Source organism: Heloderma suspectum, chromosome 4 (assembly GCF_057233095.1).
Source record: "Heloderma suspectum isolate Gila_16-S chromosome 4, 16-S_ref, whole genome shotgun sequence".
In the NCBI taxonomy this organism is placed as follows: domain Eukaryota; kingdom Metazoa; phylum Chordata; class Lepidosauria; order Squamata; family Helodermatidae; genus Heloderma; species Heloderma suspectum.
The window spans coordinates 173704988-173724178 of NC_139461.1; the positions used below are offsets into that span (position 1 = coordinate 173704988).

The following is a 19191-nucleotide window of genomic DNA, read 5'->3' on the forward strand; positions in this document are numbered from 1 at the left end:
GTGGCAAGCCGCTCCTAGCTTATAGAGAAGTCCGCTAACCTGAAACAACTGCCCATCAGTAACATGCCATGTAACAGAGAAGAAAATACAGGGAATAGACACCGCAACAACTCTTTTGCCAACTATGTCCCCAGATCAACTCAGGCAACACTATTACGCACCTAATAATATCAACCACAACATCAAGGGTTCATTCACCTACAAATCTTCCAGTGTGATATCTGTTATCATCTGTTAGCGATGCCTTTCCACTTTCTATGTAGGACAAACATTTCAATCTCCCAGGACACTCTGCTGTTGACATTCTTGAACAAAGAAGTTAAATTCTATCTGCTGTGGCTTGAGTCCAGATTACAAGTTTATATTGCACTATTAGTGTTAACTAATTTATCAATGCCAAGATGAGAGGCATTCTGAAAGGATAGTCCCAATAAAACACCTTACCAAACAAGAATGCTGGTCTTCATCTCCTTTGCAACAGCCTATGTGGGTAGTTTAACAAAGCACATTAAAATAAAATTAAAAGACCCTTCTGTACACATGTGCCAGGGGTAGAAAAAAGACGCTATTCGAGCCACACTACCAAGACATTATCCAAAGAGCAGGAGGCAGCTCAGTCCACATTGTTGCAAGTGAGAACAATCCTGAACACTGCAGTTCAAGAAAGGAAGATGATGTTTTAGCAGGGTAGGAGAAAAGAAGGGATAGCACAAAAGGGTTGTTGAAGAAGGAGCAGCAGTAATGGGGAGGGGTTATCAGTCACTTGGAGATTTCTGCAAATTAAGTTTTCCTTACCATTTCTGCTGGCACTGTTTTTGCAACAATATGAGTTATGGTTTTCCCATCATCTCTGTGTCCTTTCCTACGCTTCAATATTCTTGGGGTCAGAGGTCCGTGAGCCCTGAAATTTAAAATGAACTCTGTGCTACAATTAGATTTAGACAACGCATTCTGTGAATGTATGTAAAGTAAGTTGGCTTCAAGTACACTTCATTGCATTTCTTTCAAATTTAAACACACAGAGATATTTAAGCCTAAACAATATCCCTATACAAAATGAACATATCAGAAATGTCTTGTATAACAAATTCTTAAAAATGCAAAGCTCACAAAAAATCAAATACCCAGTATTACTGCTGTTTGCCAGACAACTTCATTTACAACTGAAACAATGCCCTGTAGACCCTAGAAATATGTAATCAACCTTGGCTTTTAATTGATTTCTTTTAAGAAACAAAGTCTGAATTTCAACTATTTGAAGTTTTAACAGTATTCAAAACAGTTAATTTTAAAGGTTACTAAGGGATGCTTGGCCAAAGCTCCCTGACAGCATTTTTACAAGCCATGCTGATGGGATGTTACATACAAAGTTAATAAATTCACAGATTAGAATTCTGAAGGTGAAATTTAAAGTGGGGCTAGAATTTTTTCAGTTTTCATGCTCCTTGTCCTCTGCCCTCCAGTAATTTCCATGTAATTCATTAAGTTATAGAACAATCTGCACTTTTAAATATTTTAAACAAATCAGAAACATAAATGATCATAATCATAAAATAAGAAAATATACATATTTAAATAAATGTACACACTCTTATATACTTAAATCTATATATACAATGTTAAATAATAACACTGACAGACTTAGATTCTAAGTCTAAGAATATGGGGCTGTCTGAACTAGATGCTGACAATCTAATCTTACTTGCTTTTGTTTATGTCACACCAATTTCAATGAAACTTGATTTCTGGTGAGTGCACTTAGAATATAGCTACCTTTGTTTTTCCCACTGAAGACAAAAATGGTATGAGAATTAAGTACAGTCAGGGCCAGAAATACTGGAACAAGGATAACTGCAGCTGCTTGTCAGCCATTTGTTCCATTATTTATGAGCCACCAACGATGGGTGTGCGTGTATGCCACTGGCTGTACTTCCTGAATGGTTAGTGCCCCACTTTTGTCAAACCCCTTGAATTACAGCTGAAAGTCCTGACTTTGCTCCCATCGGGTGTGTTTCCTTTCAACTTCAATGTGGTGGTGTACAGAGGCCAACTGCCAAAACAGTTATCTTTCTTCCAATATTTCTGGCCCTGACTGTATCTACTCAGCTATAACAAATATTTCTTAACAATAAAATTATGTACATGCATTGAAGGAACAAAATTTAATAGTAGTAATTTTCTGATTTAATATTTATTCAACTGCTCCAAAGAATGAAAAACAGCAATGGAAGAACTATTAATTGGGTGTGTACCTAAATGTCCAATCTTGAGATAACAAATGTCTGCCTCAATTACACAATCTGATGTCATACTAGCAGAACTATACATATTCTTAATAAGAATATCACCAATATCAGTAACAGTTTTCTTAATCAGATATGATGTCGTGAAAAACTGTTGATCAGTTTTGAGTGGGGGAAAAGGAGTGGGATGGGCCAGGGTAGTTCATCTGTGCTGCATCCTACAGGTACTTCAATCACAACAGACCATACAACAATGCTGCCACTCCTCAATCAGATATTTGCTAATGGGAATACCCAAGATATTAACTGTAGCTACACTGGCACAAGCCAATTTGTGCACAGTAAGCTACAAATACATATATCCTATTGTGTTCAATGTAATAAGTTGTGTGGCAATCCTATACCTATTTTACATCCAATGAACTCAATGAGACTTACTTCTGAGGAGACATGTATAGAATTTTACCCTAATTCACTAACAAACTAGCTATATATACAATTAATGAACAAAGTGATTGCTGGTAAAAGTAAATATCTGTACAACAGGCACTTAACTTCAACAGGTTTGTTGTTTTTTTAGATCAGAACAGATGGCAAATGAAATTACCTTAAGCGCAAATCTTCCCATATTTTCAACAATCCACACAGCATTATTAGTTCATAGTATTTTTTCCAACATTCAACAGCTTCTTCTGCTGTGGGCTCTTCCTTAATATTACTTTGGTAATGAATCAAGTCCAAATGCATGCTCTTGTACTTTTCTAGATTTCTTCTAAAACGGTGAGCAATAGGAGCAGGGATAATCCCATTCTGAATATCACACCAACTATGAAGAGTTAAGAAAATTAGAACTTCTCTCCTTGAAGCTTTATACAAGAAAATTGAGCCCTAATTCCCACAAACTGCAGATGAGGTGGTAAATTGGAACTGTATCACTTCAAACTGAAGGAAGTGTTGTTCACATGACAGCATGCTCCTCTAGAAAAAAACATTTCTACATATAGGATACTAGCACATTAGGGAGAAAGACAGGTTGCTTACCTGTAACTGTAGTTCTTCGAGTGGTCATCTGTGCATTCACACATATGGGATCTGCGCCTGCGCCGAGACTCGTTTGGGAAACTTCCAAGCTGTACAAGTTTTTGGCGGGAACCCCTCCCCCACTGTCCATGGTATATATAGCGTGGGTTCCCACCTTCCCCTCAGTTCCTTAAGACCACAAAGCAGTCTGGAGCCTGAGGAGAAAAAACACCTCGGTACCAATAAATGATAACGCTGACGCCGAGGTGGGGATGGTGGGAGGGTTGTGTGAATACACAGATGACCACTCGAAGAGCTACAGTTACAGGTAAGCAACCTGTCTTTCTTCTTCGTGGTCTCTGTGCATATGGGCAAATAACAAGCTGACTTACTGGAGGTGGGTTGGTGTCTCACTGCAGTACCGATGAGAGCACAGCCCTCCAAAGGCACAGTCTTCTCGGGCCCGAACATCTAGTCTATACTGCCTTATAAAAGTAGAAGGCTTAGACCAGGTAGCTGCCTTACACAAGTCCACCAGAGGCACACCTCTTGTAAAGGCTGTGGAAGTTGACACTCCGCTTGTCGAATGTGCTCAGATTTGAGGTGGTAACTCCTTTCTCAAGAGGTGGTACGTTAACCTAATAGTTTGTACTATCCAGGAAGCTAGTCTCAGGGAGGAAACTGGTAAGCCTTTATTATGTCCTCCATAACACAGGAATAATCGCTGTGACTTCTGGAAAGACTCGGTCCGTGATCGGCCAGGGCTCTTTGAACATCTAAAGTGTGCAATCTCTTCTCCAAATCAGAAGTCAGAGAGGAAAAGAAAGCAGGAAGGACAACTGGCTGTTTTACATGGAAGTCCGCTACCACTTTAGGGAGGAAAGGGAGGTCCAGCCTGAGTACTACCTTTTCCCTGTGAAAAATGGTATAAGGTGAGTCTATTTGTAAAGCAGAGAGCTGGCTCGCCCTTCTGGAGCTTGTAATCGTTAAAAAGAAGGTGATCTTCCAAGAAAGCAGCCTCAAGTCCACGGTAGCAACAGGTTCAAATAGCGCAGACGTTAGGCTGTTGAGTACTAGCGACAAGTCCTATTGAGGGATGAGGTCTCTCATGGGGGAGCCAAGTTTCTAAGTTCTCGTAAGAATTGTTTGCATAAGGGGTGGCTGAAGATGGAACACCCATCTATGTTGTCCCTCATCACGGATATCACTGGGGTATATACTCTTATGGAATAATATTTCAGTCCTGTACTATATAAATGCTAGAGAAAACATATCCGTAAGCGGTCAGTAGCAAACTTTACAAATGAAGCCCATTTAGCTGAGTAAGAGCGGCATGTTAATGGCTTTCTCGCCGCATCCAGAATTGCCTGTACAGTTGCCGGGAGTGGTGGGGAGCGGTCTCCGGGCACTGGATCTTCCATGCCATGAGCTTCAAGGTATGGAGATCAGGGTGGAGAATTTGGCCTCGATCTCAAGAAATTAAGTTGTCTATTCGCAGGAGCAGTAGGCAATGTCCCTGTGCCAGGTCTCTCAGTATTCTGAACCAAGGTTGCCTGGGCCACCATGGGGCGATTAAGATGCAATTCGTGGTGTCCTGTCTGATTTTCAAGATCACCCTCGTGAGGAGCGGAAACAGAGGGAAGAGGTAGAATAGCCGTTCCTTCCATTCCAGGAAAAAGGCATCACCTAGGGATCCCTGACTGACTCCTGCTCTGAGGCAAAATTTTCTGCAGGCCGCGTTCGCAGGAGTTGCGTAGAGATCTATCTTGGGTCGACCCCATTTTCTGAAAATCGTCTGTAGGGTTGCCTTGGCCAGCTGCCATTTGTGGGAGCACCAGTGAAGGCAACTGAGAGAGTCCGCTAAGACATTGTCTTCCCCCATAATATGGAGAGCTGTCAGACAAACGACCCTTGTAACGACCCAGTTGTAAATGTCCAGAGTGAGAGAAAGGAGATGTGAGGAGTGTGTCCCCCCTTGTTTAAGTACCATAGAACTGTGGTGTTGTCTCTGAGAATCTGGATGTGCCAGTGCCGAAGGTATGGTTCGAATGCATGGAGGACTTTCCAGACTGCCATCAGCTCCAGGAAATTTATGTGGTAGATTGTTTCTGTGGATGACCAAAGACCTTGTGTTTGTAAACAGCTGCAATGGGCTCCCCAACCTAGTAAGGAAGCGTCTGTGATCAGGACCCTGGATGAAGGAGCAGGAAGAAATGGCATCCCTTGGGTCAGATGTTTGGAATTCATCCACCACGTCAGGCTGAAAGCGACCTCCTCCAGTACCATACGGCTGATGAGGAGAGGGTTGCTGGTTAAGTCAAAAGTTCAAATGAACCAATTTTGTGGGGGCCTCATCTGCAGTTGAGCCCATTCTACAACTGATACTGTCGCTGCCATATGACCAAGTAGGCAGTGAATGTTGTGCGCTTTGGGATGGTGACTGAAAAATATTGAAGTGGCATGTTTGACCAGATCCTTGACATGATTTGTGGGAAGATATGCCCGCCCAGTCCTGGAATCAAGTATAGCCCCTATGAACTGTTATCCAGAACGACTATAATAGTGCACGACAGGGCTTCCCGGGAGGTATCCACTAACAGCCAATCGTCGAGATATGGGCAGATCTCTACTCCCTTGAGGCGGAGTTAAGTGCAAACCACAGCCACACACTTTGTGAATATGCGTGGGGTTGCTGAGAGACCGAATGGCAGAACATTGAAGTGGAAGAGTTCTGCGCCAATCACAAAGTGGAGAAATTTTCTGTGTGATTGTTCTATCACTGTGTGGAAATACGCATCCTTGAGATGGACCGTGGCGAACCATGAACGCTTTCCGAGGAGTGGGAGAATCGTGGCTAGGGTTGTCATTCTGAATCTCTTGGGAGTGACACATTTGTTCAGGTCCCGAAGATCTAAAATGGGTCAGAGGCCTCCATCCTGTTTCGGTACGGTGCAGTACCTGGAGAAAAAACCCTCCATGCAGAGGTTTGGAGGAATGTGCTGGATAGCTCCTTTCCTTAGCAGAGATTGTGTTTCCTACTGGAGGACCTTCGAGAATGGGGTGGTCCGTTCCAAACCCAGCAGTGGAAGTGCACTGAATTCTATTTTGTATCCTTGACAGGCAATAGTTAGCATCCAGTTGTCTGATGTCACTCTCGTCCAAATTGAGTAAAATTTGCTCAGGAGATCTCCAAAAAGTAGTTTGTAATGGTCAGTACAGATGGGAAGACTGGAGTCAAAGACGCTTAGAAAATCTGTCGTCTTTTGTTGAAACTTGGGAAAGGGTAACTTTTCCTATGTTGCTGTTGTTGGTATCTAGTTGTTGGTATGCTCAATCCTAAGGTTGTTGAGGGGCATAGGTCTGGTGTCAGTACCATCAGCGCTGACGATAAGGGACATGTTGTTGTTGTTGGACTTCACTGATACCCATTTTATGAGCAGTTGTTCTGGCTTTCTGCAGAGTCCATTTGCTCGTCTGTTTTCGCATTAAATAAACCCTTGCCATCAAAGGGTAAATCCTCTATTCTAGATCGAGCTTCAGGAGTTAGAATCGCAAAACAAAGCCAAGCATGTCTCCTTAAGGAGACGGAACCCATCATCACCTTAGCATTGCAGTCCGCCTGATGATGGGTGGTATTGATCTGCTGACTGGACAGTTTGGACGCTTCCGCATGAAACATTCTTGCTAACTTGCGTTGATCCTTAGGAAGGTAAGCAATAAAGGAATCAATTTTTTCCCAAAGGAACAACTGGTACCTGGCCCCCATTGCCTGGCAATTTGAAATCTGAAGTCCCAAGGCTGCTGAAGAGTAGAGGTGGTGTCCCACGAGATCAAGTTTACAGCCCTCTTTATCCACAGGTGAGAACATGCGGTTTTTGAGAGCAGCCCTGAGCAGACTCTACAATTATTGAGTTTGGTTTTGGATGTGCAAAGAGGAAAGACGCATCCATCGCTTGAACCCAGTCGATTCTAACCTCTTGGATGTCAGGGTCAAGGATGAAGGCATTTTCCATGTCTGTTGCGCTGTACTCAGCAGAGCTGGGAAAAAGGGGATGGCCACCGGGATGGACATGTCTGTTGTGACGGCATCGAACACCAGATCATGGAGTTGTTGTGTATGCTGTTGCTCCTCAATGCCCAATGATTGTGCCATTCTAAGCACTTGCTCAGAAAAGTGTCCCAACTCCTCGGAAGGCGAGGCTCTATCTCCTGTCCCAACGACATCATCTGGAGATGAGATAGAAGGGGGGACTGAGGAAAAGGAGGAAGAATCAGATTAATAGTCCTCACTGGATTCCAGTGAAGGGGCAGGTTGTGTTTGTGCTACTTCTGTTGTATTGTGAAGTGGAACTGGAGGAGGCAGAGCTTGACTGACCCAACAGGGTTGTTGTAGCATCATAGATGTAGTACATCTCGGTACCGGAGGAGGAGGACAAAAAATATCCTGTATTTTGGACCATGGCTGTTGTTCGGGTTGAAACCGGGTATATGACGGAGAGGTTGCACCTAAATAACGAGAGCGATCCAGGAAAAGGTCCCGATCCCTCCTAAGTCTCCAGTCCGCATCACGCTGCAGTCCATGGGGAGGAGACAACCAAGTAGAAAAACGATCCCAATCATGGCAGCGAGAGCGATCACGGTCCTATTGTCCACGCTGATGATCCATACGGTATCGATCTAGAGATCAGTATTGAGGAAGCTGCCGAGGAGAGAGTGTCGGTCGATACCAAGGTGACTGTATATCGTAATGGTGTGGTGTTGGAGACCTAGATCTCCGGTCCCGAGCTGTCTGAGTTGGGCAGGGTGGTGTGATTAGCGTGTCCCTCAATTCACCCTCCAAGACCATGGAGGCCAGATCCAAAGCCACAGCTTGTGTGGAAGGGGCCACAACACGAATGGGCGAATCAAGCAGAGGATGGGGAGGCAAAACATCCCAGTCCTCTGCTGTTTAGAGACTTCCTCTTCTTTTTCTCCTGTGTGTCTGTAGCCGATTTAGGGCGTTTTGCCTTTTTTGAAAGTTTCTTGGCCACTGAAATAGTTAGGTTCCTTCCCAGCGTAGGTGGGTCTATTCAACTGGCTCTGTGGTTAAGAGAGGGGACGACTGAGCCATAGAAGCTGCTCCTTTTGCACTTGTTAAAGGAGCAACAGCGGGCTGTTCTCGAGATGTTTGGGTCTTAGGCATATCAACCGCCTGAAGGGCCCGTTGCCAAAGGATCGCCTTTAGTCGATCTGCCCTATTCTTGCAAGCCTGCTTTGATAACGATTGGCAGTGGTGGCAAGATTCGACTTCATGGGATTCTCCCTAACAAATTAGGCATAAAGAGTGACCGTCCGAAGAAGGTACCTTACTGCCACAAGCTGTACACTTTCTGAATAGAGCTTTTGGGCCTTAAGACGCATCGCCACTGAGGTGAACAACGCTCTCCTCCACCGCTCTCCTTTTCTCTCTTTCTCACTCTTGTTTTAGATAAAGAAGAAAAAAGATAAAGAAAAAAGGAAGACAGACAAGATAAAGATAGAATAACAGCTTGACAAGAATGTCGAAGAAGTTCCCTACAAAGTAACGCTAAGGCAGTCGAAAAGGAACTGAGGGGAAGGCAGGAACCCATTCTATATATAACATGGACGGTGGGGGAGGGGTTCCCGCCAAAAACCTATACAGCTTGGAAGTTTCCTGAATGAGTCTCCGCACAGGCGCAGAGCCCATATGTGTGATGCACAGAGACCACGAAGAGCAAGGCTTTTAGCCTAGCCTGTGATATCCTAGCCTCCAATGTGATGAAATGTTTTTGGGCAGGGAAATATTCAGGCATGTAAGCCTCCACCAGGAATGTGAAGTGGTATCACCCAAACACAGGTTTACCACCTCATCCACTGTTTGTGAGAACTAGGCATGAGAAGTATACTTACATCTTAATTCTTTCTTCTATCAGTGCAGCATAGGTTTCACAATTTTCATCATCATCCCAATCTCTCCAAAGGAAATCATAGAAAAACCTAAATCACAGAAAACCCACAGTGGTGTTAACACTGATATTTATTTTTAAAGTATCTATGTATATATTATAACAAGTTCTAAAAGTATTCATTGCAAGAAGACATGAAATCTAGCAAGAACAATATTTTGTTTTTGCTAGAAGGGAAATGAAAGGAGGGGAAAAGAAAAAGCACTATAGAACCTCAGGAACTGAAGTCTGTTAATGTCACAGTAACACCTCTTAGGGCACAATCCTATGTGGATAGAGTTCAGAGGCTGCCGACTATCCAATGCAGGGCGGGAGGACAGAGGAGGCGGATCTTCGCCTCCACGCTCCAGCCGCCCTACATTTCTGCTAGACAAGCAATTTAGCCCATCTAGCAGCGGTGCCTCAGAGGGGGAGGGAAGGAGGCCAGGGCAGCCTCCCCAGGAATACCCCCCTTTCCCCATCTCTGCGCTCTCTTTTCCAAGGGCGGAGAGGTAGTCAGCACAGTTCTCTATGCTCCAGCTACAAGGGGGCAAGGAGCACAGTCTCCTGTCTCCAAGGTCAGAGCCCTGTCTCCAACCTCAGAACCAGGAAACAAAGCTATCCTATCCCTCTCCCCCCGATGCTGTTGGGAGGTATAGGATTGCTCCCTTAATGTAGTGCAGACAAAACTACACTACACATTCTGCCTCCGTTCTTTTGTCTTTTAATTTAGTATAGGTACTATACTGAATTTATGTTCTGACTGTTTTATCAACCACATAATCCTTCTACAACCTATTTATAGGAAGAATATGTCAACTAAAATGTATTTATTCTTTTATTTCTAAATGCCTCGTATTTTTGTTCTGCCTGGTTTTGCTTCCATAGATATCTTGTTTTATTTAAATATACTGAAGTTCTGCTTCAGGTTATTCCAGAATGTCCTTCATAATTTATTTTTAAAAGTAATTCAGCCATGCTGACTAAACTATTCCAAGAAAGTAAAGTTTGCAACTATCTTTCCCTTTCCTTCTGCAGCCTAAAGTAATAAAAACTGGGATTCTGTATGGTTAGTCACTTTGCTGGTTGACTGCACTAACTCCAAGATATTATAAGTACAGCAGGAAAAAAAAACAAAGCAGGTTTCCTTCCTATACAGACTAGAACAATGGAAACCAAACACAGAAATTGTGTGAAATCACACTAAACAATAAACCAGTCTTTTTAAAAATCATATTGCAGACAAACACTTCTGCCAATCAAGTAGTACAGAAAGATTAAAATGTCATTTGTTCCCACATCCTTGCTCTTCAACGTCACCAAGATGGTAGGATCAAGTATGGGGTAGTTTTTTATTAGTTTTGGTTTTCTGACTAAAAGAAACGGAGGAAGAAATCCTGGGGCTGCTAGACATTATATGAGGAGCTGTAGGATACTGGGGATTCCCCCTCCAAGGTCAGAGATAGCACCCCAACCTCAGAAGGGGGAGTTGGAGATCTGACTCCCCTGACCTCTCACAGCCGGTGCGAAAAAATGACCTTGGAGAGGGGAGAAAGGGGGCATTTCAGCGGGTGGGGAGGGGACCAGAGAGGCCAGGATTCAAGCTATCCTGAGGCCTCCCAAGCTTCCTTCCTGTTGAAGTGCCATCACGAGATGGTCAAAAAACCCTATGTAGTAAAAAATGCAGGGCAGGAAGATGGGGAGATGAAGATTGCCTCTGCCACTCCTCCCACCCTGCTTTGGATTATCAGAAGCCTCCAAGTTTGGGGGCTTCTGATCATCAAGGGTGCAATCTATAGGACTGCACCCTTAATTCTTTTAAACATGAAGCTTGGATTAAATAGCTCACTTATTCACAAAATCTGAATAGTCTGTAGTCACTAATGAAGTACAGTGCTTGAGTAATATTTCTTGAGCATCTTAAGGAAACAGTATTTTAAATCATAGTAGGAGACAGTTTCAGATAACATATGACAAGAACTTATGGCTCCAAAGCAAGAAGCATCACATTAATGATAAGAATCAAAGTAAGCCTCCAGGCGAATAATGTTCCTACATAAGCCATGGCTCCAAATGACAGACCAGCAGGAACATAGATAAAGTATTGCAGTAATCGAGACTATACAATTGAAGCAATGGGCACATAACTTCTGGAGACCACAGGTTCATATCAAGACAAAGAATGTGGGCACAGGTTCATAACATCAAGACAAAGAATGTGGGCCCAAATGATTAGTAAATGTTAAGGAAACACCTGCAACTCACAATGCCATAACATACTGTGGCATTTTCAAAATATTTATTGCATCTTTGAATCCACTAGTGAATGTCCATTACCCAAGAATTGCTAAAAAAATAATGGGGGGGGGGGAATGTAAAGTATTGAAGAATGGGCAGGATACATCAATTGATCATCAGCTGGCTTGTTAGGTTTAAAGATTTTAGGGCTCTACTGGCTGTATTCAACGGGGACAACCACTAATGTAAACTACATTGCGCTACTGTAAATTACTCTAGCACAATGCCAACACTGTTAGCTGGCATGCTGATTTCCCAGCTGGCATGCTACTGGCATTGCACTAGAGTACTTTATGCTAGCGCAAAGTAATTTACTTTAGCAGTTGTGTCCTATTGGATACTGCCCTATAACTTCAAAAGGAATAAAGGAACCTGCCTTTTATCAGATTATTTGTCCATCTATCAGAGTATTCTCTACTCTTGACTAGCAGCAGCTGTCCAAGGTCTCAGGCAAACATCTTTCATATCACCATTTACCTGGGATGCTTTTAACTGGAGATGCTCTGCTTTGGGGCGATGGTTCCTTCCAAGGATCAGTAATAAGTTTCCACAGTATTTGAATTTCGCTGAAATGTTTTCAATGCTTAATCTAGATGAACGATAAATCTTCCAGTTGTTTCTACTTTAACACACATTCTTTATGTTTAATAACATGTTGAATACCAAATTTGAGGAAAAACATACCTCACAATTTCCAGAGCCTTGGCTATATGAAACACTACACTATCCTGCCCCTCAACAGGATAGACTTCCAAAAGAGGCACACAATGATCCATTTCCTCCAGAACTTCATCAACTAATTGTCTTGGAATATTTGCAATATTAGAGGAAAAGGGTTCAGCTACAGATACAGAAACTTTGAAGTTAGCAGAGGGATTCTGGGGAAGTTTGCAAGTAACCTAAAATTGACAAAGAAATAAACTATTACAAGGTAAAAGGGGATCAAGATTCATATTTGTCAGTATGTTCACCAACACTTTTGACTTTTATAGTATAAAAACCCAATTTAGGGCACAATCAAGATATGCTTTTGAGTGGCTAACCACCATAGGATACGGTGCTAGTTACATCATTGCAGCAAAGCAAGTACCCACCCCCACATAAATAGAGTATAGGACTGGTCTGCCTATTGACGGTGTCCCCAACCAGTCGTGTCCGACTCTAGGGTGCGATGCTCATCCCCGTTTCTAAGCCAAAGAGCCAGCGCTGTCCGAAGACGCTTCCGTGGTCATGTGGCCGGCATGACTGAACACAGAGGTGCACGGAACGCTGTTACCTTCCCCGCCGAGGCGGCACCTATTTATCTACTTGCAATTTCTTGCTTTCGAACTGCTAGGTTGGCAGGAGCTGGGACCGAAGACGGGAGCTCGCTCCGTCACGCGGCACTCGGGTCTCGAACTGCTGACCTGAGGTCTGCCTATTATACTAGTGTAAATTGAAATGTTAACTTCCCTAAACATAAAATTATGTAATCTATAAAGACTGGAGGATGTTGCTGATTTGCAGGGAACAGAAAGTAGCAGCATGGGATGGAAAATAAGCAATCTGACCTTAAACTGGGCATGTTTCATTGCATGCTACTGCCCCACATGTACTACCACACCCTTTAGGAATTCAATAGGAATTCTGGTCAAAATGTAATCAAACTCAGCAAGTAAAATTTGTGGGGTCACAGAGCAGGGCTTTCTCTGTATTAGCCCCAGTGCTGTTAAGAGTCCTCCCTTTGTTGCTATTGTTACCAAAAAGGGATTTTTTAATTTATTTAGTAGTAGTAGTAGTATGCCTATTCTGAAAGCTATGTATTAAATACAAACCTAGAATATAATAAATAAAAATAGTACCATTAAAATAGAATACTAACAGTGAATCCTATCTATGCATGTGTACTCAAAAGTAAGTCCCACGGTGTTCAATGAGGTTTACTCTCTCGTAACTGTGCAGAAGACTGTGGCCCTAAAAAGACTTTTTAAAAGGAGCATAATCAAAACTCAACAAGTCAGTGAATTCCTGAGGAAGACCTCCAATATAAGAAAGCCTTCACTTGCTGGCAGAAGCTATGTAGAGAGGTTCCCAGCCAGACTTTCCTGGGAAGGAAAGTCGAAAGAATAGTAGCCACCACAGAGAAAGCCCTACTCTGTGCTCTACTTGATCTCACCTGAAGGATACAGAGCAAGGCCACATTTGCTGAGCTCAAGCAACAGGGAGAAACAAACAGAACAAGGTATTCCCTAAGGGCAGCATGGGGAACTTCTGGCCTGCAGGGTTCCCCATTCAGCCTGCCAGCTTCTTCCTCAGGCCTCACCCCCTCTTCCCAGGCAAGGAAAACTCATTTCCAATCAGTTCTGATTTTCCCTGATGCCCCCTCCCTACCGCATTTAAGCTTTTTAAAAGCCTTCATTAGCGCCAATGGAGCCTAATTGTGGCACAATTAGATCTTTAGGGGGGTGGGCTGCTGGGGAGGGGGCTAACCCTCCCTGAAGACTACAGCCTCCCTTGAACCCCACCCTGCACTGCTATCAGGCTTTCTAAAAGTCTCCATTAGTGTCTACCCTCTCCGAGAGCTGTGACACTTCCCCTCACCCCCCATTCACCCCACCTGCACAACATTCAGGCTTTTTAAAAAGCCTCCACTGGTGCCAATGAAGGTTTTTAAAAGCCAAATTGCCATGGAGGCATTACTGAGGAGGGGGAGTATGTATGCTGTATGTATGTGAATGGGGTCTGGGCAATTCCATTGGGGGTGGGGACTAACATGCTTGCCTAGAACCAATTGTCCTCACAACCATCAGAAGGTTCAATTAATTTAAGACACTTGGAATAAAGCTCCAGAAGGGATGTTTGGTGGGGCTTAGCTCCTATCCTCCTCTGTCTCATACTCAGTAATGAAAATGCAGGAACTTTCTAAAACAACATCCTATAACATTTTCTGATACAAGAAAGTTTTAAATTCGTGGCACTGTTTCACAACACATTCTGAGTGCCTCCTCCAAGTGGGGCTCAGAAGGTGGCAACAAAGGAGATGGCCTTCTCAGTGGTGGCCCCCCAATTATGGAACAATCTCCCCAGTGAGGCCCATCTGGCACCAATGCTGACAACTTTTTGGTGCCAAATCTTTAAGACCTTCTTCTATTCTCAGGCATTTGGCAGCTTTTGATAGAGATTTTAACCGGTCCTGGGATTTCTTCTTGTTAATTCATATTAACAATACATGTGTGTGCGTTTATATATTATACCTAAATAGTTTAATATTATGTTATAATATGTATTTTTAAGATTTTTAATCTTTGTAAACCGCCCAGACAGCTTTGGCTGTTGGGCAGTACAGAAATGTAATAAATGAAATTAATCTCCACAACTCTGAATTTTTTTTATAAAGCAGTATAATTTTCTGAAATATAGTATAAATTTTTAAAAACAGAATACATTTGTCACCAACGCTTCTTATTAAGTACTAAAGCTGAACGTAGTTACCTCAACAAGCACACCAACATATGGTATGGGAATTTCTTCAGAATTGACAAAAAAAAGTTCTGGATTGGTCTTCCAGACTCCAAGCCATTTTTCCTTCATCTTCAACTTCTCCAAAAGATATTTACTAATGGCCTCATTGGCATCTTCTGCCTTTTACATAATAGAGGGGAGATGTAAATTATTCAAATTACTCTTCTGCTTCAATTTCTCAAATTACTCCTCTTATTCAATGTTAGAAACGTATGTGAATATTATCAAAAATAAAATATAACCTTGCAATAGTAATATGTAATTCAGGATTGGTACGTTTAACCCTACCACAATCTCTTCAGCTAGCCAAATAGAACGTGTTAATAGTGACACTGATCAGCCAAGTACAAACAACTGGTATAAAAGAGGAAAGTCTGTAATTCTGCAATAATGAAGTTTCAGGTAGGGGACAGATAACTTTTTCTGCAGGGCAGGTCACAGCATTTCTGTGCCTATGGTCATCACTACCTAATCCCATTTGAGACCACCCACTTCCAACTTAAAGCCCAATCCTATGTCTATCTACTTAGAAGTAAGTCTGGCTAAGTAAATAAAATTTACTCTTAGGTAAGGTGCATAGCATTATAGTCTCAGAGTGAAATCCTAACTATGTTTAGACAGAAAAAAGTCTTACAACTCCCAGCAGTCTCACTCTCTGTATGAGCTCAAGTCCCTAAGCCACTGAAATGATTGGTGCTTCAGCGGCTCCAATGGGAGGCTATAACCACCATAGCCATGTTTCCAGTCATTTTCTTTCCTGGAAAGATCTGTATATTATGATACAAAGATAGTTTAACTGGGGTGATGGTTTAAGGTAACGAAGCAAGAACCCACATGATGTTACATAGCAGACACTTCCTGTAGCATTTCTTTTGCTAATGATAACAAGCATAACTAATATTAGTTAATACAATAAACACAATACACTTATATTATCTGGCCAATCCAGAGGCTTCATACTGCCTGCAGAGTTGCATAACTTGAAGTAGTCCTATCACTTACATTTCTTAATTCTAGGCATAACAGGCCAGACTGTAGTTGCTCTAGGTTGAAAGGCACACAATATGCTAAAATTAATTCTTCATTACTCCAACTTAAAAATAAATGTACAGAATGCAGCATAGCTAAATGAGATAGGTTGGGTCTCCAAGACTGCAAGGCCGCTTTACCGACTTGCATCACTTTGACAGGAAATCCTATCCTCTCTGGGAGTTCTGTGGTTGGGCATCCTTCTCTGTCCATTCCAAATGAAGCCAAATAGCTTCCACCGTTTCCAGAGCAGTACAGCACAAAGATAGGATTTTTTTGTCCCCAGGTGTGGATGCTCTAAAACAGGGGTGGTAGGACATCTGGCCTTCCAGATGTTGGTGGTCTGCAACTCCCATCCGTCCTAGCCTGCATAGTTGATGACAAAGGATGATGGGAGCTGTAGTCCAACAACATCTGGAGGACCACACGTTCTCCATCCCTATGGCATACACGGAATTTACACGGACTATCGCAACGGTATGCGGCCTTGTTGTGTATGTGACACGGCACAAGCGCTACTGAAGGCTCACTTCACACTACCCACTATCAAGACCCCACCGACCAGCGGGCTCGCCCTCGAAGCCAGGTAACAGGAAGGCCCTCTCTCCCCCGCTTCCTGGCCCGAGGATCACCTTGCAGCCCCTCAGGAGATCGTCGCAGTACAGCGCCACCTTTTCCCGGCCGGTCAGGGCTCCCAGTTGGGACGAGAACTGCACCGGCAGCGGACCGGCCTCCTCCTCCCCACTGTCCTCTCCCGCGCTGACAGGCAGGAGACGGCGGCCCCTCGAGTCCTGAGGCGGGCTCTCCGCTGCACTTGAACTGAAGCAGGCGCCGGAGGACGTGTCAGCTCCCCTTTCCTCTTCTTCCTTCTCTTCCATCCCTTTCTGCTGAGGCTTCTCAGCGGCGCTCGACGCCATCGTTGCAGCACCTCCCGCCTTTTTCCGCGCCGCTGCCACAAGACTCACACGAGGTCCGTTCTCGGGATTTATCCGCCCAACCGGAACTACTTATTGATGGATAATCGCTCGGCGAGAGGCGCAGCCAATGGGAGACGCACTAGGGGCGCGTTCCCCGCTTATATCGTAACAAAGGACCGTTATGCCTTCAAAAATGTCTGGTCATCGCACTCACGGTCTTCTTCCGCGTAGCATTAGTCAGCTGTCGAAAGTAGTGCCGTATTCCCACAGAAACTCTTCCTACATAAAACGCTGTTTTTTCATCGAGCGCTGATAGGAAGCGATACGTTAGGGCTTTTATCCCCAGAGCGAGGGAAACTGAAGTGCCTAGACCCTTCTCTGTGGTGGACCCACAACTTTGGAATAAGTTGTCTTTGGAGGTCCACCATGCTCTGTCATTGCAGGCTTTTAAGCAGGCCTTGAAAACATATTACTTTACCGTGGCCTTCTCACGATATGACTGCTGCTCTTGGTGTTACTGCCCTTATCGTTGTTGCTGGTTTTATTGTTGGCTTTTATGGCTGCTTTTATCGCTTTTAATATTTTAACTGTTTTTATGTATGTTATTGCTGTAAGCCACCTTGGGAGGGCTTCTGCCCTGAAAGGCAGCCAAGAAATATTTATAAATAAATAAACTCTACCCTGCTCACCCAGGGGCCATTACTCAGACATATCCTGGTTTGCTGCCCAGTGTTCAATTTGGTGGTGCAGTCAGGATCCCCTGCTAATGAGCGTATACGTGCTTAGAAGCACATGTTTGATCTGTCCACACGTCATCATTTTAAGAGTTTACCTACCCCAACCTGGTGCCCTCCTAATGTGTGGGACTACAACTTCCAGTAGCCCCAGCCAATCAGGACCACAGCAGGCACAAAGAGTTAAAGCACCCTCCCCATGTCATCTGCCTCAGGGCAACCCCCCCCCCCACAACTGTTTATGTTCTTAAAACATGCACTTTTGTTGTTTATTCGTTCAGTCGCTTCCGACTCTTCGTGACTTCATGGACCAGCCCATGCCAGAGCTTCCTATCGGCCGTCGCCACCCCCAGCTCCCCCAAGGTCGAGTCCATCACCTCCAGAAAATCATTCATCCACCTTGCCCTTGGTCGGCCCCTCTTCCTTTTGCCTTCCACTTTCCCTAGCATCAGCATCTTCTCCAGGGTATCCTGTCTTCTCATTATGTGGCCAAAGTACTTCAGTTTTGCCTTTAAGATCATTCCCTCAAGTGAGCAGTCTGGCTTTATTTCCTGGAGTATGGACTGGTTTGATCTTCTTGCAGTCCAGGGCACTCTCAGAATTTTCCTCCATCACCACAGTTCAAAAGCATCTATCTTCCTTCGCTCAGCCTTCCTTATGGTCCAGCTCTCGCAGCCATAGGTTACTATGGGGAATACCATTGCTTTCACTATGCGGACCTTTATTGTCAGTGTGATGTCTCTGCTCTTCACTATTTTATCAAGATTTGTCATTGCTGTCCTCCCAAGAAGTAAACGCCTTCTGATTTCCTGGCTGCAGTCAGCGTCTGCAGTAATCTTTGCGCCTAGAAAGACAAAGTCTGTCACTGCCTCCACATTTTCTCCCTCTATCTGCCAGTTATCATTCAAGCTGGTTGCCATAATCTTGGTTTTTTTAGGTTTAACTGCAACCCAGCTTTTGCACTTTCTTCTTTCACCTTCGTCATGAGGTTCCTCAGCTCCTCCTCGCTTTCAGCCATCAAAGTGGTATCATCTGCATATCTGAGATTGTTAATGTTTCTTCCAGCGATTTTAACTCCAGCCTTGGCTTCATCAAGCCCAGCACATCGCATGATGTGTTCGGCATACAGGTTGAATAGGTAGGGTGAGAGTATACAACGCTACCGTACTCCTTTCCCAATCTTAAACCAGTCCGTTGTTCCATGGTCTGTTCTTACCGTTGCTACTTGGTCGTTATACAGATTCCTCAGGAGGCAGACAAGATGACTTGGTATCCCCATCCCACCAACAACTTGCCACAATTTGTTATGATCCACACAGTCAAAGGCTTTAGAATAGTCAATAAAAGAGAAATAGATGTTTTTCTGAAACTCCCTGGCTTTCTCCATTATCCATCGGATATTGGCAATTTGGTCTCTAGTTCCTCTGCCTTTTCTAAACCCAGCTTGTACATCTGGCAATTCTAGTTGGCCCTGAATGTAGATTTGAACTTGGGATTCTCACAT

The 19191-nt window shown here is 43.7% G+C and overlaps 1 protein-coding gene across 1 annotated transcript in view; it reads right to left on the bottom strand.

Moving 5' to 3' along the window:
- Nucleotides 1-16992, bottom strand: part of SHCBP1L (SHC binding and spindle associated 1 like) — a 40759-nt gene extending 23767 nt beyond the window's left edge. The window contains exons 1-6 of the mRNA XM_084851317.1: nucleotides 16669-16992; nucleotides 14978-15127; nucleotides 12191-12405; nucleotides 9174-9260; nucleotides 2851-3069; nucleotides 796-901 (exon numbers count right to left, since the gene is read on the bottom strand). Coding sequence (XP_084707443.1) covers nucleotides 796-901; nucleotides 2851-3069; nucleotides 9174-9260; nucleotides 12191-12405; nucleotides 14978-15127; nucleotides 16669-16953 — 1062 coding nt within the window. The 5' untranslated portion in view covers nucleotides 16954-16992. The remainder of the gene's footprint in view (nucleotides 1-795; nucleotides 902-2850; nucleotides 3070-9173; nucleotides 9261-12190; nucleotides 12406-14977; nucleotides 15128-16668) is intronic.
- Nucleotides 16993-19191: the final 2199 nt, after the last annotated feature.